Below are 27677 nucleotides of genomic sequence, written 5' to 3'. Positions count from 1 at the left end.
ATTTCAGTAGTGCGCTTTGGACAAATTCTGGTTGAAACCAGTTTGCCATTATTAACCAGTTAGGATCAAGGTCAATCTGTAATCTCTGGAACAGTATCCAAATCCTATCAAGTCTCACCTGCCACAAGCTGTCCCTTCAGGAAGCTGTCCCAGCCAACTTCCTGGTGCTCTGGCTTGTTTAGATGCATCCTGAGACTTTACCCTTTCCACAACTCTGCACGAGGAGGTTAAGTTTCAGGTAAACTCCTCCCCTGGCAGCAGTGCTGGCTCAGACTATGTGGAGGTTAGTAGGGGTCAGTCACTAAGGATAGCCCATGGCCCTGACCTGGCCTCTTGAGTGCTACCTCTTGTAGTGTTTTGAGTAAAACTGATTCTAGGTCCAATAGCTATGAACTGTCCTTCTCCGTGCAAGGTCTCCGTCTACTCAAGCTGCTGCCTACTGGATCGGCAGACAGTCCCCAGACTGTTCTGGCTGCCTCACTCACAGAGGCAGAGCTGTCAGCCCCAAGCAATGATGGGGCAGTGGCAGTGTGGAGCTGCCCTACGCCCACGTGGGGATAGGCGTGGAAGCAGCACTTGAGAACAAGTCAGCAGCGCACACCTGTGTTAAACAGCTTTAATCTCGGTCATTGCGGCTTCTCGGCACAGTAAGAAATATTGCACATGATCAACATGTTTTGTTCTGGGAATGGGGACAATGGTAGGGGAATCACCTTCTTAGAAAGTACAACCCAAGTTGGGAGGGCAGAGGGTGGGGAGAATCCTCCCCATGCCTGTGGCAAAGTGCAGGAGCCCCCCCCACCCCAAACTAACCTGAGTCCAGCCCCTCTGGGGAAAAAGGGGGGTGCATGAACTCCCCACTACTCCACAGGCATCTTCTCCCTGTGGCCCAAGGCTCATACTACCCTCCAGCTTGCAGCCCTCACAGGAGCCATTCTGCATAAAGTACAAGTGAAAAGCTCTGAAGGTCACACACTTCAGGTTATATATACAAGAGCTCAGTGGAGGGTATCTGCCCCTGCTGCCCTCCAGCACAGGGAGGGATATATACAAGGGAAACAGGCCACATTCCGCACCAAACTGGAAAGGACGAAATGGCTTCCTGGGGAGGAGGCAACTATCCCACTGTCTGGCCCCCAATTCCTGCCATCTATATACTGTCCATATCCTGAGGGGGTAGGTACTGTGGGTCCTGGGGTCTATTCAAGGGCCCCTCACCTGCCTGTGGCAGCTGTGGAAGGGCCAGAGGGAGGGGGAGAAGGTTGGGGAGCCCCCTCCCAGCCAGGCTGTCCAGGCCCAGGCTCGGGGGGTGGAGGCAGTGGCGGGGCAACTTGGGCAGTGCCAGAGTCCGAGCCTGGAGAGGTGGGGTCAGGGCCCCCAGCAGGGCTGGGAGTGGGGACAGGAGTAGCAGCCATGCCAGTAGGGGGTGGTCCAGGGAGGGAGGCTTCAGCCCCAGGGGGCTGCTCTGTGGGAGTGGCTGCCTGCATGATCTTCTGGCGGACTTCTCGGATCTTTAATTGCAGACACACCTTGGATGGAAAGATGTCTGCGTAGCGGGCCTGGAAGGCTGCTGTGGCCTGGGCTGGAGATAGAGAGATAGTGAGATGTGCGGGCAAGTCCCCATGAGTGAGTCCCAAGAGTGTCTGACTTACTGACCCGAGGGGAAGAAGCCATGGTCCTGGAAGAGCTGCATGACCAGGGCCCGCCGTTGGTCCAGGGTGCGCCGCAGTGATGAGTAGGGCACCTTCTCATACTCCAGCTCCCCAAGCACATCCTCCGTTTCAGTACCTGCCCAGGCACAGGGAGTTCAGCCAAGGCTGCAGCAGAGACCCCATACATACTTCATGCCGCCATCAAGTGACCAAGACTTGCCAACTGTCTCCGTGGAATCAGTCTTGACTGAGCCTCCCCCACTACACTCATCATGACAGCACTGATCCTGGAAGCCCTCAGTCTAAACACTGGCACCTGTGCGGTCGAAGGTGAAGATGTCCCCCTCGCACTTGGCACTCTTTGGGGTGTTGGGCTCTGAGCTGCAGCTCGAACGTCTCCTCATCTTACGCTTGGGTGAAGTGGGATCCTCAGGCGCCGAGTCCAGGTCTAGCCAAACAAGCGAGCTCGGATTTAGCAGAGGTGGCCGCAGGCCTGCCCCCCACCTAGGAGCCAGAGTTACCTACCCGTGGAATTCTTCCTCTTCTTTCGGTAGGAGCCAAGGATAGCCCGAGGAGAGGTGGCCAGAGACTGTAGGGTGGGTGAGGGCAGCACCTCCTCTGGTCTAAACTCGGGCAGCTCAGCAAACCGCTCTTCAAAGTCCACTTCTGACAGGACCCTGCTGGGGTGCCAGCAGGGTCACCTCTTTTGTCTCTACCTGTAGCTGTCCCTTCTCCCACCAGCCCTTGGCACTCGGCCAAGATCCCAGCCCCTGCTCACTTGTCCACAGAGTCAAAGGTCTTCTTCAGGGGCGGGGGCCGCACCTTCATCTTCTTGCCGGAACTAGTCACTTCCTTGCGCTCAGGTGTGTCCCCAGCTGCCCTCCCACTACTGCCCTCACTGCTGCCACTGCTGCTTCCACTAGGGCCTGTGGCTGGAGCTGGAGCTGGGCTGGGAGGAGTGGGAGGCTCCCCACGACTCTCCAGGCCCAGCCCAGGAACCCGCCAGTCTGAAGATGAACTGGGGAATTTGCTGGCCTGAGGTAGGGACAAGCAAGAACACTGAGCTTAGATGTACTGGGGTAGATCAGAGGGAGGTACAGAGTGGGGTAGGGTAGATCATGAACCAATATCCAGGAACAAGATGAGGAGAGATGAAAGATGAGACAGGATACAGAATGTGTAACTCAAAGAGAATGGAATAAGTCCAGCGGACAGGCAGGAGACATATGTAAAAAGGATGGAGGGAAAAGAATAGGAGTCCCACAGCCAGCTGGATACTTACAGTCTCGGGGCCTTTAGTGCCAGGTCGTTCCTCAGCAGGCAGGGGGGGTGGGGGGCTGCTCCGGGCAGTGGGAGGCCAGGTCTCTGTTGGGGGTGGGGGGGCTGGGGGTGTGGGCTGCCCCTCAAGCTCTGATTCTGGGGCAGCTGGCTCTCGGGCTACACCAGAATCCAAAGACTGTCGGGGTGTAGGTCCAGTCCGCCCAGTGGTACCCGATTCAAAAGACCCCACAGGAATGCTGGCGATGGCTGCCTTTACTTTCTGGGGGGCTTTTGGGCTGGGTCGCTGGGCCTTGGGAGCCACTAAGCTGTAGGTCATGGAGCCTGCTGGTGAAGGAAAAGAGCATCTACTGAGCAAGACCTCACTGAAGCCCATTCCCTGGATTCCCCAGCTTGCACAAACCCTGCCCCTGAGCTGCCCTGACACCTACCTGTGGCACTAGGGAAAGGACTGGTAGGGGCTGGAGTGGCAGTGGCAGAGGCTGGTGGGCCCTTAGGAAGAATGGCAGCAGCAGGTGGGGTGGTGCTGGTGGCTACAGTGTAGACCAGGCTTGGCGGAGCTTGGGAAGGTGGGCCCAGGGGTGCTGAAGTGGGTGCAGGGCTACCAGGGTAAAATGCTGTTATGACAGGACCTCCAGGGGCTGTACAGGCAGGAGGCAACTGGGGGCTAGGCACAGGTGACACGCCCACCTGGCCAGGAGCCAGCAATGGAGCTTGGCCTGCTGGGAGGAAGACAGAGGGGCATGGAACCAAGTTAGGGTCTGGAGTTGTCTTAACCCCACCCCAAGTCCCAAGGCCACCTCTCACCTGAGAGCAGTGGCTGAACAAAGGCAGGACCACTGGGCCCCAACGATGTGAAGCCCAGAGCTACAGAGCTGGCGGGCCCATATGAGGTCACTGTTCCAGTCTGACTGCATGCAGAACTGGTGCCTAGAGGCAGAGTATGCCCACCTGCTGACTGTACATAGGTGATTCTGCCACAGGAAGGAACGGGGAGGAGTGAAGTCAGGTAGGCTGGCCCTACCCCACCCCTGGTCTGGTCTGGAGTGAGGAAAAGGGCTTAAGTGGACTCACCTTGTGGAAGAAGGCAACAGGACCTTCTGAGGCTGTGATGTGGGTCCTGGCATTGTGGCTGGGCTCAGGGGTGGTACCAGGCCACTAGGTGTGCTCACAGGAACAGGAGTCAGCTGGATAATCTGCGGGTAAAAGTACCACAGGCTAGGGAAAGCTATGACCCCAGAGGTCAGGGAGGGCTAAGGTCTAGATTACAGGCCAAGCAAGAACAGGGATCTCAGAGCCCGAGATAAGCCAGTGTGGAGACTAAGGAGAATCTGGATGATGAACAGGTATAGAGACCCTCATCACTGACGACAGTAGGCTGCACAGAACCATTACTAGAAAGACAGTTGCTCTGAGCACTGCTGAGCTTAACCTGTTCTTCTGAGCTCTAACTAAAATGTTATGTTTCCTTTTCACATCTCTCTCACTTAAAATATTAGCCCAACTTCTAAGCATGTTCCTAAGAAAGCCCTGACACTCTGGGCTTTCTCATTGCTTTCCCTGAACATGCCCAACATTTTTCTTCTTGTATTTTTGAACATTTTTTTAAATGTCTGAGTGTATGTGTACTGTGTATGCAGTGCCTGCATAGGCCAGAAGAGGTCATCCGCTCCCCTGGAACTGGAGTTACAGGTGGCTATGCACCTCCAGGTTAAGTACATGGTGCTGAGAATCTAGGTCCTCTGCAAGAACAGTAAGTGCTCTCCCATTTTCCCCTCATCCCCACTCCCTTTTTGAAACAGTGTCTTCCCTGGTGGACCTCATTATTTAGCAACCCTTAAACTGACCCAGAAGTCCGCTTGCCCAGCTCCTGAGTGCTAAATGGGTATGCCGCCGTGCCCAGACCCAATTCATTCTCTCAGCAGCTTACAGACTTCCATTGCTAAGCCTCACTCAAAAAAGGCATGACCTTCTTCTCTCCTGCCCAGCAACTACCAGGATTTACAACTTGTTTGCTCTATTGTTTTTCTCCTAAACTCTTAATAAATGTTGACCCCCATCAAGCTTCAGATAAATACATAGATGAAGAAACCACCAAGTCCCAGAGGAAAAAATGGAAAAGCAAACAGGGGAGGCAGACAGTGACACAGGTGGAATACATGACGACACCCAACAGAGCAGAGAAGAGGTGAGGCAACTATCAAGAGTGCCTTACCTTGCTAGGTTGTTGGGCACCATTTTGGACAGGTACTGAGAAAGGCGAGCTAACCAGGGGCAGTGGCTGACCAGCCCCTCCACCTCGAACTGACATGCTAGGGGCAGCCAGGGGGACTAGCACCTTCCCAGGCAGCAGCTGGGCTGAGCCACCTGAAGGTGTGGCCTGGACAGGAGAAACTGACTGGGCTAGAAGAGGCAACAAAAGAAAAGGTTATAAGACAGCCAAACAGGCTTGTGACCCAAATCCCTACAATGCCCAGCTCAGGCCTCACCTTTAGGGGGTGGGGCTGAGGGTACGGACTGCAGGATAGGGATGCCAGCAGTGGGCGCAGTGGCAGCCAGGACCTTGCCGTTGGTCGAGGTGCCCGGAGGGAGAGTGAAACGGATGCTGGTGGTGGGTGCAGGGCCACTGGGAGCTGCTGCCTTGGTCCCAGGGGCTGGTGCTGGGGCAGGTGCCACTTGAAGATGTTGGGGCAGTGTGGGCAGGATGTACTGCACCTGTGTGATTCCCCCAGCCTTGCCTAGGGCACCTGGCTGCAGAATGCCCAGAGGTACAGGCCCATTGGGGCCACTCCCAGCACTTGCTCCTGAGCCTGCAGGGGTTGCACTGCCTGGGGCTCCCTGGGCAATAAACTGAACAGCAGGCGATGCAGGAGCCCCATAGCCTGGGGTGCCCACCAGTAGGTTGGTGACAGTAGCAGGTGCCTTCCCCACAGTGCCCAATAGGGGTCCAGCTACCAAATGTGGAGCTGGTGAGGTGGCTGCTGCTGACTTCTTATCTGAATACACTAAACTGACACCCAATGGGGAGCCCCCAGGCACCCGAGATCCAGTGCCCATTTCAGTCCTGGCACCTACTGTGTCATTTGAAGATGCCTCAGCCCGGCCAGAGGTGGGAAAGGGCTTAGAGGCAATGGGCACTGGAGTGCTGCTGACAGGCCGTACCACATTGGTGACCATGGTAGCAGCAGGGCGGCACAAAGGGGCTGCTGGAGCCCCATAGGCCAGTGATGGGGCTGGGGCTGAGGGCACTCGTGTACCCTCTCGATCCTCCTTACTCGGAGGCAGAACCAGTGTCTGCAGAATGTTTCCTCCCCCACTGGGAGGTGCTGCAATGACTGAAGAGCCTGGTGCCTCCAGGCTACCAACACTTTCAGGTCTCTTGCGCCGAAAGGTGGCAGAATCCGTAGGAAGAAACCGAGTGGCCTTGGAAGGTGTTGTTGGGCCCCCAGCTCCAGGAGGTGGGGGCCGTAGTGGCACCGCTGTGCTGCCCTGACCAGACTCCTGCGTTTTAAAGGTTCCAGAGCCCAGTGAAAAGGAGGTGGAGACTGAGACTGAGGTGGAAGCAGGTGAAGAGGAGGATGATGGGGTGGGACCATAGCCTTTGCTGAAGGCTGCAGGTGGATCCGGGGGCCCTGGAGGCTCAGGGTCCAGGGTTGGACGGCAATGGGTAAAGGAGGAGCGGATGACAGGTGAAAACACCTTACGGCCAAAGCCCTGGGTTAAGGAAAGAGAAGCCCAAGTCAGGGAATATAGGCAGCTGGACCCCTATCCCAGGAACCCTGCCTCCTTGTAAGCCTTGTAGACAGCTGAGCCCCATCCCAGGGACCCTGCCTCCTTGTAAACAGTGCAGTCAAAAGCACACCTGCCAGCTGAAAGCCAACTTATCCTGGATGTGACCCAGTTCTCCCCTTGAGTCTGCAGTCCAGGAGCACTCTCTTCTAAAAGTGACAGGCCAGCAGCGTGGTCCAGCTCCCCACAAGCCTCACCTTGTTGCCCTCTGGGTCCTCCCCAGAGCTGTCTCCACTCTCGCTGTCGGTCACCCGTTCCTTACACTTGAGATCAATGTCAGTGGTACCAAAGCTGTCATCAGCTGAAGGAGCAGAAGGAACAGTGTGAGGAAGGGACTGAGTAGTTACCCAGGAGGAAATAGTCTAAAATAGACTCTGAACTTTCGCTTCAGCTCTGTGCCAAGTGAATAAGTGGATGGTGACCATGGGGGCAGCAGAGCGGGACAAAGGGAGCAGGGTTATGAAAGCTAGTCCTGGGCTCAGGGTTACGTGCTCTAACCAAGGAAGGACCTGAAACGTATGTACGCTAGGAAGAGCACCCAGTGCTCTGCTAATGACATCCATATCCTTGGGTTCCTGCATGGCTGGGAGCTTCTCTGAAGTAAAACTGACAGTGTACAGTCACAAACATGGAGAAAAACTACTAAAGGTATTTCAGCTACCCTCTGAGCCTTTGCCTACAGGGCCCTACCAGGATCATAAGCCACCCTACTCACCAATGACGTCGTCATCCCCTTCTTCCTCACAGATGACCATCCGCTCCTCATCACTGGTCATGTCTTCACTAGCTGCACGCTGGGAACGAGAGGCTCGAGAGGGCAACAGTGGAGGCCGCCCACTAGTGGCCAAGTTACCTCCTTCACCAGGAGCTGCAAAAGATCCTGGAGCGCCATACTGGGGGGATGGCTTTGGGCCGGAGAATGAGGTGGGGCCAGAAACCATCTGTGGGACAGGTGGCAGGGAAGAGTTTAGATGGGTCTGCTGCCCTATGCAGCCCTCCCTGCCCCACCTCCCTGGTGACCTGAGCCTCAAACCTGGGTCAGTTCTTGCAGTGCTTGGCTGTCTACTTCCCCACCATCAAGACTGTGTACCCCACTGTGGGAGAAGGCTCTGGGTCGGGCTGAGCCAGGTCCCCCAACTGCATGTAGCCGTTCTGCTCCACAGGGGCCACTCCCTGGAGCCTTGGTGTCCGAGCTCAAGAGCGTCTGGGCAGCAGCGGACAGGAGCTCAGAAGACACTGTAAAGCAGAAGGTGCCCATGCTGTAACAGTCAGGAAACCTCTAACAAGCACGCCACTTGGTAGAAGGGAGACACCACTCTCCAGTCCAGCATGTCCTTCCCATAGCTTCTGTCCTGTGGGCCTGTAGGGAGCCAGCCCATTCCCGGAAGCAGACACTCTTGAGTATGCAAAGCCTGGACACCAGCCCATGGGGCTGGTAGGTTAACCACTGGCCTGTCTGAGCCTTGGTGCTCCTGGATGAGAAAAGCAGTAAGATCCCCACTTTCGTAGAAAACCATATCCACAGTTGTTATACCCCCAAGGTACCCGAAACTCCTGGAGGCAGCCGATCCTCCAGGGCATAGTGACCAGCAACGGCTCCTCCGACTGTGCCTGGGGAGCTGACCACGTGGGATTTAAATGATGGCCATGGTGCTTATTAGCCCAGGACTTTCACCAAGTAACCTGGCCTCTCTCAGGCTACTTCCTCACTGGAAAAGGGATCTGATTCTGAGTCTGTAGTAAATGCTCGTTAGATGACAGTAGGCAACGACTTGTGTCTCAGTCTCTTTGTCTGCATCTCCCTGGCTCATTCACATAATTCAACTGCCAGTTCTTTTCTGCATGAGTCCTCAAAAGCAATGAAGGAGAGAAGTTGCTCAGGCAGGGGTTGAGCAAGCAAGGGGAAGGCTGGCAGCCCTCAGGGGGAGGTGGCAGGGGGAGAGCCAAGGAGCTGACTAACCCCCAGGGGCAGCAGCAGTTCCCGTCTCCGACATGCTCCGTTCCCGCGTCTCCTTGTGCCCTCCTGCCAGACCCAGGCTCGCAGGCTTGGCCTCTGAGCTGGACTTCTTTCGGTCCTTGTTGCACCACTTCCAATCTGGGTGGGCCTTGAAGTGGGCCTCTTTCACCTGGCAGGAAAGGGCAGGGCAACCCTTCACTCACTGCCCACCAGAGGACGCTGGGAAGAACCAAGAGAGGGAAGTTACCTGGAAGGCCAGATCGTGGTATTTCTGCTTCTCCTTGGGCCCCAGAGCATACCACCACTCTCCCAGGATCTTGCTGACAGTCCGGTTGTCCTGGTTGGGGTGCCGCTGGTGGACCAAGGCCCGGTGCCGCTTGCTGAAGATCATGAAGGCATTCATGGGCCGACGAATATGGTCCTTCTCCCGCTGCAAATAGCACAACCCAGAAGACAGTTGGGACTGGGACTGGGACTGGCTTGGGTGCCCACAGCAGGACAGAGAGCTTAGGTGTAAAGAAAGCACCTTGTTAGGGCTTCGTCCATCCTTCTCAGAAGATGAGTCTCGTTCCTTGGGCAAGGCACTCAGAGACTGGGTGCGGCGCTTTCCAGGTGGCAGAGGCAGCTGGATCTCAGGAGACATGATCGAGAGGAAGCTATGGAGACATCAGGAACAATGAGGAGCACAAGTCTGACAATGCACCCCCACCCCCAGCTGCCCCAGCCTATGCCAGGCCCTGGAAGACTCACGCATCATCATGGTCACTCTCTGTCTCACTGTCCAGCCGGGGCTCTCCCGGAGGGCCAGGAGCCTCCTCCTCAGTGGTGGGAGGGAGACTTTTACCAGGATCCACACCACCCAAAGTGAGTGGAGGTCCAGGCCCTGGGCTCTCAGGGCATGTTGCTCCAGGGGGTCGCCCAGGGTCAGCACCCCCTGTCCCTCCTGGTGGCTGCTCATGAGCAACAGCAGCTGACTCAGCAGGTTCTAGGATGAGAGCACTTAAATCAGCGGGCTCCTGGGCTCCTGGACCCTCACCCCAGACATTCCCATAGTCCCTACCCCTTACCTTTGCTCTGGTTGGAGGCCACAGGGTGGCTGGCAGGTTGCTGGGCCTCACTAGGCTGCACAGAGGGGTCGGGCTGGCTGGGTGCCAGGAAGGGGACTAAGGAGTGCCAGGGGAACACAGCCACAGAACGAGGTTCGACATTTGTCCACACTGTAGGAAGGAGCCATGTGAGCTGGGCAGCAGAGAGCTTGGCCCTGACCTACACACGTCAAGCTCCTCAGCCCTAACCTGTGTGAAGTAACTCCACCCAATCCTTACAGCCACTCTCCCAGCCCCTGGGCCTTTTCAGACGGTCACTGAGACACCGTTCAGGAAAAGAAAAGAAAAACTAAACAAAAAACCCTAAAAGACCTTCAGATTTATTTAAAGCAAGCAAGCAATTCAGGAAAGAGAAAAGTAATCATATCCCACCCCTCCTCCCAACCTCCACCAGCCCTGCCACCAGGGACCAAGCCAGAGGAACTGGCTCTTGCCACAAACCAGGTCACTCTCAGCTGCCATTCCCCACTCTGATGTCCTAAGACCTTTGCAAGGCTGGACATTCCTCCCAACAACCATGTCATCACATTCTCAGCAACTATGCTGCCATCTGACACAGCCTCACCTTGGCCTCACACTCCCCTTTTCTACTCTAGAGGTTAATGGCTCAATTTCCCCTCCCTGTCTCTACTCCCTTCCAGGGCCTGGAATCTCAAACAGCCCCAGAGTGAGTAACAACCAGTCTCCAGAAGAGCCAGACCTGCCCCTTCCTGGGTGGGGTCCAGGTGGCTCTCCTGCGCCTCCTACTCTGTCTCCTAAACAGACTCCAGCACCCAGTAGGAAGCTTCCCTCCGTGTAAACCCCTGGGCTTATCTCATGGCCAGTAGCCAGTCTCCTTGCCCAGAAAGATGGGAGGGTGTGGTAAACTCAGAAGAAGAAAGAGCAGGACAATGGGACAGAATTGTTATAAGCTGCCCAGAGAACACGAAAGTACCAGGTGTTTCCCTTGAGGTGATGGACAGGAAGATAATCCCCTCACCAGTGGGCTTTTGGAAGGTTCGACATTCAGGCTCAGCTGCACCTGAGAACTGGTTGGGAAAGTGGGTAATCCCTGAGCTGGGACCACGCCTGCTGGAACTGAGGAGCACCAAGGCTATCAGTGAGCTTCCCCACATTGGCAGGCCGCAGGCTTCTGGGGAAGTGGAACGAGCAGAGGAGAGAGGCCCCTGCTCAGGGGGAAGAGGGAAGGAGGGAACCGCCCTATCTCTGATATCCATCATTCCCTGCCTCCCCCTGCTCCAGAGCATCCTGACCTGAGGTGACCTCACCCCAATACTTTCTGAAACCTAGTCTGGGGGGAGCACTGTATGAAAAAACTGGCTTCAAGAACTGAGTCTGAGGGACTGACAAAGGAAAGGAGCCCTAAAGGAAAGAAAGAAGGGGAAAGCAGGGAAACAAAACTGGAAGGCACTCAAGATTCCTAACAGCCCTAGCCCCCACCCCTAGGGCCCCCAAAGCCAGCTAGAGACTCCAACCCCAAGACAGCCTGCAAGGCCCTGGAAAGGTTTCTACCTCCACAAAGATCTTTCTCATCAAGACTTGCTAGCTTTCTTGGAAATGGGGAGAGGGGTGAAGAAGCCAAGCAGACAATAGGGTAAGTCCTACCCTCATCCTAGAGCATTACCCTCCAGCAAACTATACCATAAATACTGCTGCCCATAGTCCGTTCTTAGCCAACAGGGGTCCCCCAAACCTGTCCTTAGACCACTACTGTAAGCCCCCTCCCTGTCCATAGACCACTACTGTAAGCCCCCTCCCTGTCATTCCACATCTTCCACCAGCAGGTCTCAGTCTACTCCTCCAAAGCCTGTTACTCTGTAGCCCTTACCACCAATCAGAGTGGATCTGTTCCACCCCGTCACTTAAGCACCACACCTGTCTCCATGTATGTACGCCCCACTCCTCACTCCCACCGCTAGGCTACACTCACACCTGCCATCACTAACCACTTGGCCCCGCTTGACTCTAAACTTTCTCAGCCATCCCTTTACTCTTCCTCTACCATGCAGGTGCTATATCCCATCACCGATACTCCGCACTTAGCACCCCGACACCTTGACCCCTGCAATCCCAGCGCCAGACGCTACTGACCGAACATGCCGAGGCCACGGGAGGCCGCGCCAGACGCGGGTATCAGGGGCCTGTGGGCCGAGTACATGGTCCGGAGCAGCGGGAACCCGACAGGGGATCGCACCTCCTCAGCGGCCGACACCGCTCTGCCCGTAACCTGCTCCTTGGCCGTCGCCGCTCCGGCCCGGGGGGAGCGGGAGGCCGTCGCCGCATGCCCCCCCCCAAGCCCCCTCCGGCCGCCCCACGCGGGGGTCTTCGCCGGGCGCGCCTGCGCAAAGCGCCGCCTGCCTCCCGCCGCCCAGGGGGCGGGGGAGGTCAGCGCGAGCCGTCCCCGCCCCGCCCCCCGGCGCGCGCGGGGGCCGTCACGGGGCGCGCGGCTTGGGGGCCATCGGCGCCGCCCCCTCCCTTTCCCTCCTCCCTCGCAGAGTCCGGCAGGCGGGGCAGGCGGGGCGGGGCGCGGCGCGCGTGCGCGGGGGCGGCCCCCTCCCTTCTCTGCTGGCTCGCTTGCTCCCTCCCTCCCTCCCTCGAAGCTCCGGCGGGTAACGGCTCTGGCCCGGCGCGCCCGGCAGTCAGAGCCGCCGCCCCGCCTTCCGGGGCCCTGGGCCGCCGGTTGGACACCAGGTCGACCTCGGGTCCCCGGCGAATAGGCGGACTAGCGTGCTAGCGTCCGTGCGCTCCAAGCGAGCCCCGCGCCGAACCACCGCCGCCTCCCCGCCCCGCCACTACTACGCGCTCCCCTCCCCCCTCAGCACTCCCCCCGCCCATTCCCCGCTTCCCCCGCGGCCTTCCGCGCAAGCCCTGCCCCCTGCGCTTAAGCCTATTGGCTGCTGCCGCCGCGCGCGGGTCAGGCCCCGCCGCGCCCGCCCCCATTGGCCGCCCCGAGGGAACGTCAGTCATATGCAAATGAGGATGGGGCGGGGCGGACTACGGTTGGCTTCAAGCCGGCCGGGGGCGGGCCCGCAGTAGGGTGGCAGGGAGGGCGCACTGCAGCAAAGGCAGCAAGCCAGGGGGGCGGTTCAGGGTGCTGCGCTGCAGAGGCCCGAAGTTGAGTGTCGTTCTGTGCCCAGTGTGCGCATGGAACACTCTCACTCGTGGTGTGGCCGACCTGGCACGCAGGGTCTTGCTGGGAGGACCAACGGTGAAGGATTGGGTAAATCATCCCTGAGCCCTAACTCAAGTACACAGGCGCGCGCAGACTCCTCACAGATAAATTTCCATGCCACACCCATTGTCGCTTACACACCGCTACGGGCACTGCACGCCCTCTATCTTACACCCATACGGTCACACGCGAAGTCATACTTCACACACCTGCTAGCATAGATGTACCACCTCAAAAGTACACACAATCCTTAATCCTACCCGCCATCGCTTTTTATTCTTCACCAAAATGTGCATGCTTTAGTAACACATCAAACTTCCACCAGCCCACATGAATTAGGCCAGCCTCAGCAGACATTGTTTGTCCACTAAGCCCACACTCACTCTCACACAGCCTTCCTAAGCACCCACTCAATACTCCCACACCAGGACACAACTCACAGACACCATCATGCTGACCCCACACTCCAGGGCATCACCTTCTTCAATACCCAGGCCCATCAGGTATCCAAAGTCCTATGGTCTTCGACCATTATCCCATTATAAAGCTACCAGGCACTCTGGACTTTGTATTTAGTAGTGTAAGGCAGTGAGTAACACCACTCCTCACCCTCTATGGCCCCCAGAAAAAGGACCAGGAGAAAGAAAGGGAGCTAATGCTGGAGCAGCCCTGTGGTGAAGCTTGTATGCTGTTCACTGATGTTTCACAGCCATCTAGGGAGGGAGATCAGCCTTATGCCCAGTGTTGAAGTGAGAAGATGAAATTCCAAGAGACTGAATAAATTATGATCACACAGTCAGGGCTTTAAGGACTCAAGACTCCAAGTGCTCATCATTACTCAGGGTGGACACAAGCAAGGGAATTTCAAAAGGCTCAGAAACAAGATCAAACAATGGTAATATAGTACAGAAAGCAAGCAGCACCCAGGACAGGGTCTGGGGTATCTCAGAGACCTGGGGTCACACTTGACAAGTAATAGTCACACAAGGTCAGGTTGATCAAGAGCAGACAACCCTCCTGTTCAACTTGCCCTGTTCACTTACAAAGCTGAAGACAGACAGACAGACAGACAGACAGACAGACAGACAGGGAGAGAGAGACATAGAGAGAGACAGACACAGAGACAGAGTACTCGTAACTTGATCCCAAGGGGATAGGAAGGTCTGTGGCCCTCTGACCTCCAGAGGGCCAGTCACTTGGCCAACAGCCCAGAGGAGTTATCAGAGGGACTATTAGGTGACTGCCCCCTCCTCTTTATGAAGCCCCAGACTCAGACCCTCCATTACCTCACTGCCCTAGGGACTGCAATGTGAGGCTAAATCAATGTGGCCCACTATCTCTCCGGGCTGCCCCCTCCTCTCCTCAACCGTGAGTCTTAGTGAGTCACCTACTGGCAAGTTAACCCCTTCCTCACTACATTGGAACCCAGGGACAAAGCTCAGAGAAGGCTGACTTCCCCCACTTCTGTTGTGTGAAAAAGCCAAGCACAGCATAGCAAAGCACAGCAGGAAAAGAGGGCCTCACATCTGGGAAGACTGCACATCTGGTGGAACACACAGTACCCATGGAAAAAGGATAGGAAGAGGCCCTTTTCAGGGCAGGGTACAACCAAGTGGGGGCCCTGCCTAGCAGGGAGGGGCTGGAATCCGGGCGGGAAGGGCCCCCCTGCCCTGGGCACTGGGCCAGCCCTATACTTAGCTTCTATTGTTCAGGGTGGAAGAACTCTGGGTGGGGGTGGATTATGAGTGAAAGGGAAAGAGTAGATCCTATCCCCCAAACAGCTCCCCCTCTCCAGTCATACCGAACCCTAACTGGGGCCTCCTAAGTTGGAAAAGGCTGAGGGTTTCCCTAAACCAGGGCCCCAGCCCTATGTGAGAGAAGATACACAGCCATACTTCACTCACCGCAGGTACTGGGCAGGGCAATGATGGGAGCCACCCTCTGCACCACCCCTCATCAACTCTACAAAAGCTTTAGCCCAAAACTAAGTAGCTCCCAACAAAACACACCTTCCTGGCCTGGGGACAGAGAGCCCAGACACATCAACAGCCACCTGGGGTGGTGCAGGCCAGGACCTGCCCTGACGCCCGCGGCAAGCTGCCAGGGATGCTCACAGACCTAGGGACTGGCCGACTCACTCCGAACTCATGGCCCCAATTATTGAGCCCGCGAGGCACCGCGCCCTGCCAGCCGCCCTTGGCTGCTCCCCACCCCAGTCCGGGCTCGGCTCGCCACCCGGTGTCCCCAGCTCCCCTCACCCGCTCTCAACATACACACCCACCTACCCACCCACCCATCCCAGGAGGCGTCGGCGACGGCCAAGGTTGCCTGGGGAACAAGCCTAGGATTGGGCTGGCAAGACTCCACAGGGATGGGGGGCTAAAAATAGCGTCAGGGTGAGTCAGTATGAGCCAAGCTAGGGTAGGCAGGGAGAAAAAGGGGAAACGAGAGAGGGGAGAAGTTGGGGGGGGGGCGTTCTCCAGGGATTGGGAGAAGAGCAGGTTGCAGGTGGAGTGTGGGATGGGGGCTTGGAGGTGGAAAGGTGTGAGAGCGGGGAGTGGTTGTGAGCAGGCTCCCGGGCTGGTCTGCGTGAACAGATGAAGGCGCCACCGCCCGGCGGAGGAGGGGGCGCCGCCCGGCGTTCTCCTCTCTGAGCGCTCACGAGATTTTCCACTAGCCGCCTGGCCTCCAGCCAGTCCCCGGCAGGCCCTACAAAGCCGCTTTGTGCTTGGAAGGCGGGCGAGTGCCCGACCGGCCTGACACCCACGCGGGCCGCGACGGGGCGCAGGCCAGCTGGCACCCAGTCTGTCTGGGATGGGGGTGGGGGGAGCACCCAGCCGAAGGATTTGGCCATGTAAGGGTTAACTAAATTGAGGGGCGGGGGTGGGGGTGGGTGGGAAGCCTCTGCCAATCCGCGGTCGGAAGGTGCGACAGTAACCAATGGAAAAGACCGAGACCCGCCGCTGGGGTGGTGGAGGTGGTAATCTACCCCCAAGGGTGCGCGGGAACCCGCACCCATAGGTGCAGACGGGTTTGGGCGCGGCCTGTCTGTGTCCACAAAGCCCCAGGTGCACCGTTTTCCTGTCTTTTTCGCTAGCAACCGGCTTGGAGGCGGGGGAACACCTTGCTTTCAGGAGATGCCGCAAACGACATCTGAACCCAAACCTGTCCGACTCCAGTCTTTCAGCCGAAATAGAGACTGGGGTTCCCTACCCGCGCCCTCGTGCGGAGCAGGAACCAGGGACCAAGTGCGGGCGGAGGAGGCGGCGCGCCGGGCTAAGGTCCAGCCGCCTGCGGTGCAGCCGCTGCCGCCGGTGGTAATGGGAGCCAGACGCCGTCGCCGCCGCTAATGCGCCTCCCTCCCGGCCACTAATGGAGCCATTAATGCCCGGGCGCCAGGGTCTCCGGGATGCAAGCCTCCCCCTCGCTGCGCATGCGTGCGTCTGCTGCCCCACCACCAACTACCACGAGGAGGCAGCCTGACCCCTCTCAGTTGCCGGATGCTAGAGGCTTTTAAGCTTGGAGAGTTTGGGGGTCTCTAACCAAGGCTCGTATAGGCTCGGAAAAGTTCCTTATCATCTCCCCCAAGTAATGCCCTTCCCACAGTTCTTCCTGTCTCAGACAATCTACTGAGATTAAGTTTTAAATTGCCCCAGCTTTTCAGCCTTGTCTCAAGCCCGACATGGCTAGGCTTCTCCAATGCAACCATCCAAATCTAGTGATAAGATAGCTCCAGCTCTGGCTAGCTCCGGATAGTTTGTGCACGTTCATTCTTTCATTCACGCCCCTGAACTCATACTTCATTCATTCCTCATACTTCAGTTCATATGTTACTTCTAATGAAAACCCTACCTGAACTTTCCTCTCAAGTCTACAAGAACTAGAGTTGTCCTGATCTCTAGCTTCCTCTGATACATTAACTCTTGGCTCTCTCTTGTCCCATCCTGTATCTGCCTTTTCCATGCACTTGTCTCAGGACTGGCAGAAAGATGAACTGGAATCGATACCAGGTCATTGTTGGAGAGAAAGTGGACATTCTAGTAGGAAGAACCTGAGTTCCACAGGGACTCAGATTGACTCAGGTTCGACCCCTTCAGCCCCTCTCTAGGACTCATTTACCCACTGATCATGGCATAGTGAAATACCTGGTCTTTTGAGCTAACACCAAAATGTGTCCCCTGGAAGACTGGGGTGGGGGTGTTTGGGTCATGCCCTTTAGTAGGTAGGTGGGTGAGCATGAGACCTGCTTTCCTGCCACCCACTCTAGCCGGATCTCCAGCTTTGCCCCCTGTCCATCTCCCTGCCAGTGGGGAACAGGTGTATGGTGGGTGGATGTACAGGCTAGACCTGCAGACATTTTTCAGCAGGTTACAGGGGCAACAACAAACTGTTCATTTGTAAAGGACCAAGAGGGAGCTCCCAGGCCTGTACAAGCTCCTTACACTCTAGGATATAGGGAAGTAAGTGGGTGGGGGTGGCTCAGCAGGTAAAGGCATTTGTTGTAAAGGCACAAGCAACCAGAATTTCATTCCTAGAACCTACATAAATGTGCAAGGAGAGAACTGACTACACAATGGGTTCTGCCTCCCTCACACACTAATAGTTTAAAAAAGAAAGGAAGGAGAAGGAGTAGTGTTTGGCCACTGCCCACTAGTTTAAAAGATTGAAGAACCTGGACCACTGAGATGACTCAGCGGGTAAAGTAGCTTGCTGCCAAGCCTTGCTACATGAGTTTGATTCCCACAGCCCACATGATAAAGCTAAAAGGACTGAACCGACTCCAACGAGTTTGTCCGCCGACTTTCACAAATTCACCATGGAACGCTGGCACACACTCATGTACATTCTCTCACATTCTCTAAATATGTGAACATTGAGCGGGGGAGGGGGCACAGAACAGGAGTATGAGGCTGGGACAGAGGCAGCAAGAATCTGTAAATGGGAGAGAACGGAACTTGGCAGCACACGTGTATCTGTAATCCCAGCACTTGAGAGGCTGAGACTACCATAAGATCAAGATCAGTCTGCCTACAAATGAGACCTGGTCTCAAAAAGAAAGAGTATGGGGAGAACCCTGGGTTCAATCCTCGGCACCGGTAAAGTGAACATGCTTAGAGTCCCAGCCTTCGGGAAGGAAAGACAGGGGAATCTGTAAGTTTATGTCCCACTTGGTCTACAGAAAGAGTTCAGGGACTGACATGGATACACAAAGGAATTCTGTCTCAAAAAACAAAACAAAAAAAAACCCAAAAAACAAAAAACGAACCCACAAACAACAACAAAAGACTCAGGGCCAGCAAGTGCTATATGAAACTTTGCCTCAGAAAAGCAACAACAGCAAAAACAACAAAGGCATAGTGAAATGAAAATATACGAAAGGGAGGACCAGGGGAGGCCATGGCAGACACAGGAGCCCCTCGACTGGAAGCCAAGACAGAAGAAGCTAGGCTGGAAGCTTGACAAGGGCTGAAGCCCAAGTAAGGACAAAACCATAAAGGTATATTATATCTAGCCAGTCCTGAGACAGACAGGTAGAGGTCAGAGGCCTAGAAAATGATACAAAGACCCAAAGCCCAGGGGAAAGATGGATGTCCAGTGGTTGGGAGAGAGAGAGAGGACAATTGGACAGAAGCCCAGGAGGGGCCATAAGTGTCAACACTGCAAAGCCATGTAGAGAGCTGGGATCTGGCAAGGAGGCCATGCCAGCAGTGGGACTGAGACATCTGGCCTCCTGGGTGGGGACTACAGGTTGGTATTGGGGGGGGGGGTCCTTTCCTAGGGAACAGGCGGGAAGAGTCAAAGGGAGGTGGCAATGGCAGCTGGCTGGCTATGCCATGATCAGAATGCAGAGAATGCCGGCAGCCTGCCCCAGCATGTCCCCCAGAGGAAGCAAATGCCTAGGGCGGGGGGTGGGGGTGGAAGGGAACAGGAGCGGGCAGGCTGTCCTGGCCCACCCCCTCACACCTGCTGCCCTAGAAGGTCAGGCCCTGACATGGAAGGGCAAAAGGGGCCAGGACTGTGACCCTTTTATGCCACTAGACACTGTTAGCCCTACTTGAACTTTGGAGGCAGTAGGCCTCCAGGCACCTGCCTCCCAGAGGCTAGAGAGGCCTCTGGGAGGAAAATGAAAGGCTGCCTGCCTGCAACCCTGAGGGCAGCCCAGATGCCTCAGTATGGGCGTAGTCAGGGAGTCACTCACTCACTGTTCAGAACCGCCAGGACAGGCGCTGGACAAGTTCTAACAACCAGGTGGCCTCCAGCACTCCCTTTCCTGAACCTTAGTTCTACATCTGGACAGCAGGGCTAGGAATCCTGTTGTACATATCAGATGGATTTGATGAGACGGCCCCTAGCCCGGGGCTAGGCACGGAGTATGTGATCAATAAAGGGTGATCATAATCACTGCTATCATCATTGTCTCACTGATAGGACTTAAATGCCTGGTATGTGGAGTCAGGTAGTCAGTGTTCAAATCCTGGCTCTGGCTCTCTCTTGTCTTATGTAGGTAACCTGAGGTAAGTGACTTACAACTCTGAGCAGCAGGCTCCTTCAGTTTTAATGGACTTATCATTGCACTGATGTCCTGGGGTGCTGTGAGGATTCTGAGGGAGTACTTAGTGGGGCTCACAGACATGGTATGACAAGGACAGCACTGCTGCGCCCAATGAGGTGTTCCAACCGGAACTCTTGGTTGGCAGTCTTACAATCTGGAAGCTGCAAGACCTGGGTAAGGCAGAGATGTGCCTTCCCTGCTAGGTGACATCAGGACCTTCTTCTGGTCAAAGCCTCAGTTTCCCTCATCTGGACAGGACAGAGAGCTAGCCCTCCCGGGCCTGTTCTAGCAGGCTGCAGCATTATTTGCAAGTGGTAATGCTGCCAGCCTGCCCACCCTACCCACCCAGCAGTGGGTACACGTGTGTCAAGAGATGCACAGGTAAGCAGTGGAGGCTATGGGCATGTAAGAAATAGGTGCTCAGAGCAGAGGGTAACCAGAGACCTGCCCTGCAGTTTACAGATCTGCCTAAACGGAAACTCCTCCTGTGCATACTCATACTTCACAAGAGGTCTAGGTCAACTATAGTGACAAATGCAAAATGTGCTGGGGAGAAGCATGAGGCACACAGCTCATAACCTCAGTAAATGAGCACAGGGGACACGCACAGCCCATGTCCCTATGTCCTGGTGCTGGAGACAAGCCTAAGATGGTGCTTTGTTAAGGGCAAGGCCTGGCTCCTTTGTCAAGCGGCTCCACCCCGAGCCTAAGCCACAGCAACTCCTACCCACAGGCACAAACCAGACTCCTTCCTTTACCATCATCTCCTCTGCTCTCAGGGCTTAAACCTCCCTCCATAGTGCTGCTATGGTCACATCTCAAAACCTTCCACAACTCCCCACTGTCCTCAGGGTAACATTACCGAGTCCTCTGATATCTAACTCTTGCTTACCAATTCAACAACCCCCTACTTTCCAGGGGCCTTGATTTACAGTCTCTAGTCTTCTAATTAACTGCTTCTACCTCGGTGCCTTTGCACACACTCTCCCTTCTCTCTGCCTTGCCTAGCTATCATCTTACAATACCTATCGAGCAGCAACCCACAGGCCCCAGGCCCTTTCTCCAAGCCCTTTCTGACATTTCTGACTGGATCAGCATCTTCTCAAGACAGGCACAGTACAGCTTCCTGAGCACTGACCAGCCACCCCCAACCACTGTACACTGCCACTGTTCACAGACAGCTGTCTACTGCACCTTGTCCGGAGGATGGCCAAGCTAGATTCACAGCTGGAGGCGTGCCCGGTACCCACCCTCCAATCCTGGCCTTCCACATGTGAGAAAAGCACCTGTTAAGAGTCTCAGTCTCCCCATCTTTCACTAAACACCAGAGCCAGCCTGCCTTAGCGTGAAGTTACTGACCTGGCCTCAGTTTCTTCCAAGCAAACACATTCCTGGCACCCACCTAGCAGTGACGTAAAGACAAAATGAGCTAACATCTGAAAGCGTTAGCTCGGGGTGTGTGGTTGATTGCTATGTTATGGGCTGGGTGTGAAGTGTAATGAGATAACCCCGAGCTATGCTTGTCTTCTTGGAGGTACAGGAGATGCCATCATGGCTAGCACTCTGTGCCTCCCTTAGCCCCACAGGGACCTGGCTTGTGGAGTGTGTTCTCAGCACAGCCTTGCCGACTTTCCCCAACAAGCACCCTGAGATAATGCCACACCACATCTGCAGAGTCCCTTGCCTGGAATGTGGGCTCTACAGAATCCGCCAGAGAAGATCAACCTCCGCACAGCCCTCCTAGGACAGACAGGTCCAATGGCAGCCCAGCCACCTACCCTCTTACCTGTTCCGGGCCTGCCCATGATGACTTCCTTCTTGGGGGCAGGGTGGCTGGGATAGCTGCTGGGCACTAGAACTGGCAACAGGGCAGCAGGTGAAGGGTGAAAGGCCACGGGCTGGAAGGGTGAAGAAGCCAGGCCCAAGGTGGGCATCGGCTGGGCCACAGCGGTCGGTGCGGCTGGAGGCACAGTGATGGGCACGGGGGCAGGCAGAGGTGGAGGCAGGCTGGGTTTCCCGCTGGCCACCCCAGGGGGGACCGGGGTCTCACGGCAACCCCGCCCAGGCCCCCCAGCCCGTGCCTCACCGGCAGCGCCCACCTCTCCAGGGAATTTGGAGGGCAGCGGCACATCAGGGTTGCGGACAATGACAGGTGAGTCCCGCTGCACAGCAGGTACCCTCCGCACAGAGGGCCCTGGATCTGAGGTGAGTCCAGCAGGTGGGGGCAACAGCAGCAATGGAGAAGGCTGGCGGGAGCGAGAGAAGGGCACAGCGGGTGACACAGCTCGGAAGCCAGCCGGTGTGGAGGGGGTAGGTGTGTGGGACACTGAGTCCACTCCGGAGTCTAAGCTGTCACTCTTGGGGAAGTCTGGTGCGGCTCCCCCACCTCCTGCTCCAGAGGCCCCCAATGTCCCGGGGTGGGGCAGCAGTTCTGTCTTCCTCCGCCCAGGGCTAATGGGCACAGTAAAGGTTAGGTTGGTCTGGAAGGTGGGTAGGATGCCAGAGGAATGGCGCTCACGAGGGGCAGGTGGCGGTGGATGGGGACCCAGGTCTGGTGGTGTCAGCACACCTGCTTTAGGGGTGCTGGCACTCAGGTGGCGGCTGCGAACAGCAGTGCGCTGGATGACAGGTGAGGCATTTATGGGGCTGAAGTTGGCAGGGCGGAAGCCGAAGAGCGGTGAGGGTGAAGGTGAGGGGGCCGGGGAGAAGGGCGACTGTGTGGAGACTGGCGAGAAGGAGGGTGTGCCTGAGCGGGAGCTGCCCAATGACACCAACATCACCGCCGCCTCACACTCATCAAATTCGAAGCGTGACAGGTCGGCAGGCGCCACCAGGCGTGGGCGGGAGTCTCCCCGGGCCGCTACACTGCTGGCTTCACTGTCCCTCGAAGTCTCATCACCCCAGTCAAACTCAGTGCTTCCTTCTCGGGCTGCCACAGCAGCAGGCCGCCCAGCCCCGCCTGGCCCACTGTCTGCCAGGCCCTCCATCTCTTTGGTTCTCATGGACAGGTGGCGTGAGCAGTACCCCCGCCGTTGGGACTCCTTCATGCAGCCGTCCCGAGAGCACAGCCGGCGCCACTGCTTGCCGTTGAACTTCTTCCGGATGCCATTGGGTGTGCAAACCACGTCGCCCTTCTTGTACTTCTGCTGGGCTGCAGTCAATGGCGTGCGAGCACGGGCTGCTGGTGCAGCTCCCTTCTCCAGTGAGGCCACGCTGCTACTGCGGCTGCCACCCTGGCTCCCTTCCTGGCAGGGTGAAGGCTGCTCGCTAGGGCGGCCAGGGCCACCAAAGGCTGGGGACTTTGGGGGTGGTGACAGGAGCTGGGGTGGTGGCAGTGGGAGCAGGACTGGGGTGCCCAGGGCTGGTGGGTGCCTCTCCTCACCCTCCTCACAGTGAGTCCCCAGGTTGCTACCAAAGCTGATGTTGGAGACCTCAGCATCTTCAGGCTGTTTGGGCTCCAAGGAAGAAGAGCAAGGAGGCAAAGTGGCCCCAGGCTCAGCCTGCTCTTCCTCTGGGCCTGCAGGGTGCTTCCTCAGCAAGGCCTCAGGTTCCCAGGGGGGCCGAAGCAGGCGCAGGCTGGAGCGGGTAACCCAGATGGCCTCCTCGGGCTCACGGTGCAGTGGCTGTTGTGCTTGTGGCAGAGTGCCTGGTGAGCCTGCATGGGAGCTGGGGCCAGGGTTGAGGCGGACCTTATAGGCAGCTGGTTTAGTGGCCACCTCCACCACTACACCCTCTCGGTAGGCAGCCACGCCAGGCTCCACACAAGTGCAGACAGCTGTGCCCACCATCAGGGCACCTGGAGGTGGTGTGGCATCCAGCACGACATCCACACCCCCACCTGGTACTCCTTCATAGAAAGTCAAGGCTCGGTCCCCAGGGAACTGCACACCCAAGTCCTGGCTACGGCGCACCTGGCGCACGACAGCCGGCAGGAAGAGGCCATCACCACGCCGAGCCAGTACCCGCTGAGACCTTAGCTGCCGCAGGTCATAGCCTCCACTAGTGCCAGCAGAGGGCCAGGGGCCTGGACCACACGCCTCAGGGGGCTCATCCTCCAGGTCGGCTGAGTGCTCACTGGCTGTGTCAGTAGAGGAGGACCTAGTGGAGGTGGGTGGCTGAGGAGGCACACCCAGGGCACTGGCGTCCTCAGGGGTCCGCTCGCGCTCCTCAGGGGCTCCGACCAAACCACCAGTGCCATGCTCCTCCACATACTTCTTCTTGGGCGCTCGAGACTTGAATGTGGCTGTCTTGCGACTGAGTGAGGGCTCCCAGCGGCCTGCCTCCCCATCCCCCTTAGGGTCCTCGGCTAGGCCTGCAGTAAGGTCATTGGGCTGCAGCTCTGGATGTGATCCCTCAGCTCCAGGGTCCCGCTCAGCCTCTGCCTCCTCACCCTCTTCAGCCTCTTCTGGCCCTGTCTGCTGCTGTGGCTGTGCCTGCTCATCCTCCTCCTCTGGCTTGTCACCCTCCCCGGCCCCTCGCCGTCTCAAAGCCTTGGCCCTGGTAGCTGGTGGGGACTTGCTGCCACTGGTGGAACCTGCAAGGCCAGGGCACACCTTCTTCATTGGCTTCATCGTCTGTCCACCTGTGAGGCAGGAGAGCAGCAGAGATCATCGGAAGCAACTGTGAATACCCACAGACCCAGGGTCCCCAGGGTCTTCCTACTTGCTGAGCTGACTGTCTCAGTTCCACGACCCACAAGACCACATCAGGTGAGTTATGGCAAGCATTCAGACGCAGACTGGCACCTGGGTCTCCTGAGCATATACAACCTTGGCTCCCTGCTCCTTCTGCAGGGGACATGCAGTATGCACACACAGGTTCCAGGTGCCCCCAAGGAGTGTGAGGATCCCTGAGGGTTCACACTGCGGAGCAATCACACTGTCCCAAGCCCTCAGCTAAGTTGCCTAATTTCCCCGCCCAACAGCCCTAAGAGGTGAGTGCTACTATCAAGCAAGGTGCAGAGAGACAAAAGTGCTTTGATTACAATCATTCACCTACAAAGCAAGGGGTGGGGGGACCTGAACCCAGGTGCTCTAGGGCTCCAGAATCTGAGCTCCTAACCACTGCTGTGTGCTGCCCATCATGTGATCTACACATCATGCTTGCTTGCTCTCACATCACATAGTGCACATACACAAATGCACACAGAGACACACATAAGCACCAAGCCACAGAAAGGGAGGTGACATGGCTGAGATATAAGCCTCTCTCCTCCCTCTACTTTCCCTCCACCCCTCCAGGCAGTCATGCATGGCCAGATACTGTGGGAAGGAGTAGGCAGCTGAGAATCCCTAGGGATGGTTGCCCACTCTGCTCAGTATCCCAGGTCTGCCAGGTACAACCATCTTCTCAGGTCCTGGCAGGGAGCAGGCAGGGGCACGTTTGTGGCAAGAGCTCATACCAGCACAGCCACAGGACTGTACATGAGCACAGGCACGCGCACAAATGCAGCACACGTCATCACACAGTGGGACACAGAACTGCACACCCCAGGGTTTCTCTGTCCCACTACACGGGAGCCTTCCCCTTCCCCCAACAGCACCCAGCGTGATGCCTGCAAGCCCAGCCCCCACTTGTGGCCTGCATGTCTCCTCACCCAGACTGGGCAGGCTGGGCAGGGTGTCTGAAATGGTCAGCACCCTCAGATACCCAAATATGCTCTCCAGCTCCAGGTGGGGACAAGAAGGACGAGGGCACAGACAGCCGGACAAGCCCAGCAAGGCAACCTCCCCCACTTCCTGAACAGTCACTCTGCCCGCCCCCTTTCGCACTGCCCTGAGAAAAGAAGGGGAAAAAAAAAAAGGCAAAACAAAACCCCTAAAAACTTTACTCCAAAGTGACTTGGAAAACTTGAGAAGCCAAACATGAGTTGTCCTAGATTACCCCAAAGACAATCAGAGACCCCTCTGACAGTTTTCAGGCTGACTGGGATCCCAGATCTCATGCTCTCTAACTTGAGGCCTTCTTCTGTGGGACAATCTGGGGTTCTCATAGGCAGATTCTGAAGGGCCTGGGAGTAGCACCCTAGTGCTGTGGAGCTAAGCAGACTCCACTGCCATCTCTCCACTGACTTGCGAGGACACCATTCTGGAGCCTGAGATCTGGTACAAACAATGCCCAAACATAAACCTTTAGACCCCACCCAGGGCCGACAAGTACACCAACCAACATCTCTTAACCCTGTTACCTGGATTGGTCTCTTTACCCCAGAGCCAAACCTCTCTTTCTTGGGGCCTACTCGCTTCCTGTGCACCATAGCTAACTACTACCCAGGGTCCTGTGGGCCCTCACCTCCCTTTCAGAACGTTAAACTTCTGAAGCTGAGGCCACCCCCATGTCCTTTAGGGTCTCATACCCTCTACTTCCATCCACCCTCCTGACACCATCTTCTCTGCCACTCTCTCCCATCTTGTCACCACCTCTACCTTATTTCCTCAGATACTAGGCCCCCTCCAGTTACCCCTGCTGGTCACCCCATTTATTTCTATCACCTATTCCTCCCAGTCACTCTTCTGTCAGCCATCTCTAGACCTCCAAATCTGACACCTCTGCCATCGCCTCTCTTCATCACCCCCTCCAACTCCGTCCCCTTCCTCTCCCTGTCACCCTGATCTGGTCCTGTTACCCCTCCATTCCTGTTATCAGCACTCTCCCCCAGTCACTTCTTTTCTGTCACTCCCCACTTCCTACCACTTCCTCCACTCTGTCACCCCTTCCCACACCATTCCACCCACCTCTTTTGCCCTGTACCCCTTCCCGTCCCTGCCACCTGTCCCCTCTCGGCCTCCAGCTCCCCTCCACCCCCACGCAGTGTCAGCCCTGGCCCCGCCCTTCACCTCGGGCTCCGCAGGGTTTCGGGGCGGGGGGCCGTGGCCCCGGCTCAGTCCGGTCCGGTCCCTCCCCGCCCCCCCTCCGGCTCTCCCTCTCGATTCTCCCTTTTTTTTTTACTCCAACACACAAAATGGTGAATGGACCTGCAACAGCTGGAGCAACCAGCCAATAAACGGCCACAACCCCGGTGACCGGCGCCAACCTAGGCCAATAGATATTCTCAGTCTAGTCGGCTCCGCCTATTGTCCGCAAGCGACACTCGCTACCACCAATTGCGCTCTTCCGGCAGCGCCAGGAGGCGGGGCCAAATTTCAAGACCGGCCTCCCTCCGGGACCGACACCAACCTAAGCCTACGACTGCCTGATCTGCCTAGAACTCTACCTTACAACAAGTAATGGACATCTGCTTTAACCAATTAACAGACTATTTATGTGCCGAATGACAGTTACAGTACCCAATCACCATGCATGTTAGGCAAGAAACCAGCCCCTGTGTGGGACAGTAACCAATGAAATGAAGGGAGGCGGGGCTAAAGGATATGACCTCCAATGAACAAGCTCGGGAGGCGTGGCCCGAGGGTTTGTTGACCAGCTGATCGCAATGCCTGCTGGGAATAGTAGTCGTCTTCTGTATCCGGCCCGTAGTCGAAAGCATAAGGCAGACTACAACTCCCATGTGACGGAGTGCATGGAGCTCCAAAGAACCCGGGCGAAGAGAAAAAGTCGGAAAGGACAGCTCCTCCTGAGTCTCGCTGGACACTGGGAACATCTTAGACCCAGGGCCCCGACTCACCCGGATTCCTGGCTCTGGCGTCGCCAGTGGCTCCTCGCAGTGGCGGCTGAAGCGGCACGAGGGGGAGGTGCAAAGAGCAGCCAACCGACACCCGCGAGCTCCGCAGCCAATCAGCAACGGCTGGGGCGGCGCAATGACCTCACCGGTTCTACTCTCTTACCCCTCCCCCACGTGGTTGTTGGTGCTGGTAAACCAGAGTAGAGAAGTTTGGGGTAGGGGGATGGGAGGAGAACTAGTGATGTCACCTTTCCTCTGCGTGATTGGCTGTTGGGTGGCCGGACTACGGCCAATCAACAGTCTCAAAAAGTCTGGCGCGGCCCCGCGGAAAGCCCTGTTGCCACCAGAAGGAGAGAGGACCTGAGGTTGTAGGGTAATGCGCTCTGCAGTACAGGCAACGCGCGTGGCCTGAGGCCGTCAGGCCGTGGTGTCAACTCCAAGACTTTTTGATTTTAGGACGGCGCACTTTTCTGATCACACCCTCCCATCTCCAAACTTTCTTTTGGGGCATAAGATGGGAAAATGCTGCACTTCCTGGGGTTTCACACT

General features: G+C 56.7%; 1 protein-coding gene across 21 annotated transcripts; it reads right to left on the bottom strand.

Moving 5' to 3' along the window:
• Positions 1-602: 602 nt before the first annotated feature.
• Positions 603-27219, bottom strand: Cic (capicua transcriptional repressor). Of its 21 annotated transcripts, none has more exon segments than NM_001372079.1 (21): positions 603-1582; positions 1657-1788; positions 1969-2100; positions 2178-2332; positions 2431-2687; positions 2935-3257; positions 3362-3652; positions 3738-3904; positions 4005-4126; positions 5146-5333; positions 5420-6644; positions 6917-7020; positions 7435-7660; positions 7753-7955; positions 8680-8845; positions 8924-9106; positions 9203-9332; positions 9427-9661; positions 9744-9893; positions 21294-24089; positions 27132-27219. In NM_001372079.1, coding segments are annotated over 20 exon segments (7542 nt in total). In that variant the 5' UTR covers positions 24079-24089; positions 27132-27219; the 3' UTR covers positions 603-1214.
• Between the last annotated feature and the right edge of the window lie 458 nt (positions 27220-27677).

This window comes from Rattus norvegicus, chromosome 1, assembly GCF_021556685.1.
Source record: "Rattus norvegicus strain SHRSP/BbbUtx chromosome 1, alternate assembly SHRSP_T2T, whole genome shotgun sequence".
Classification (NCBI taxonomy): domain Eukaryota; kingdom Metazoa; phylum Chordata; class Mammalia; order Rodentia; family Muridae; genus Rattus; species Rattus norvegicus.
The sequence above is the reverse complement of the archived record's forward strand: the minus strand, read 5'-3'. Positions and strand labels throughout refer to the sequence as shown.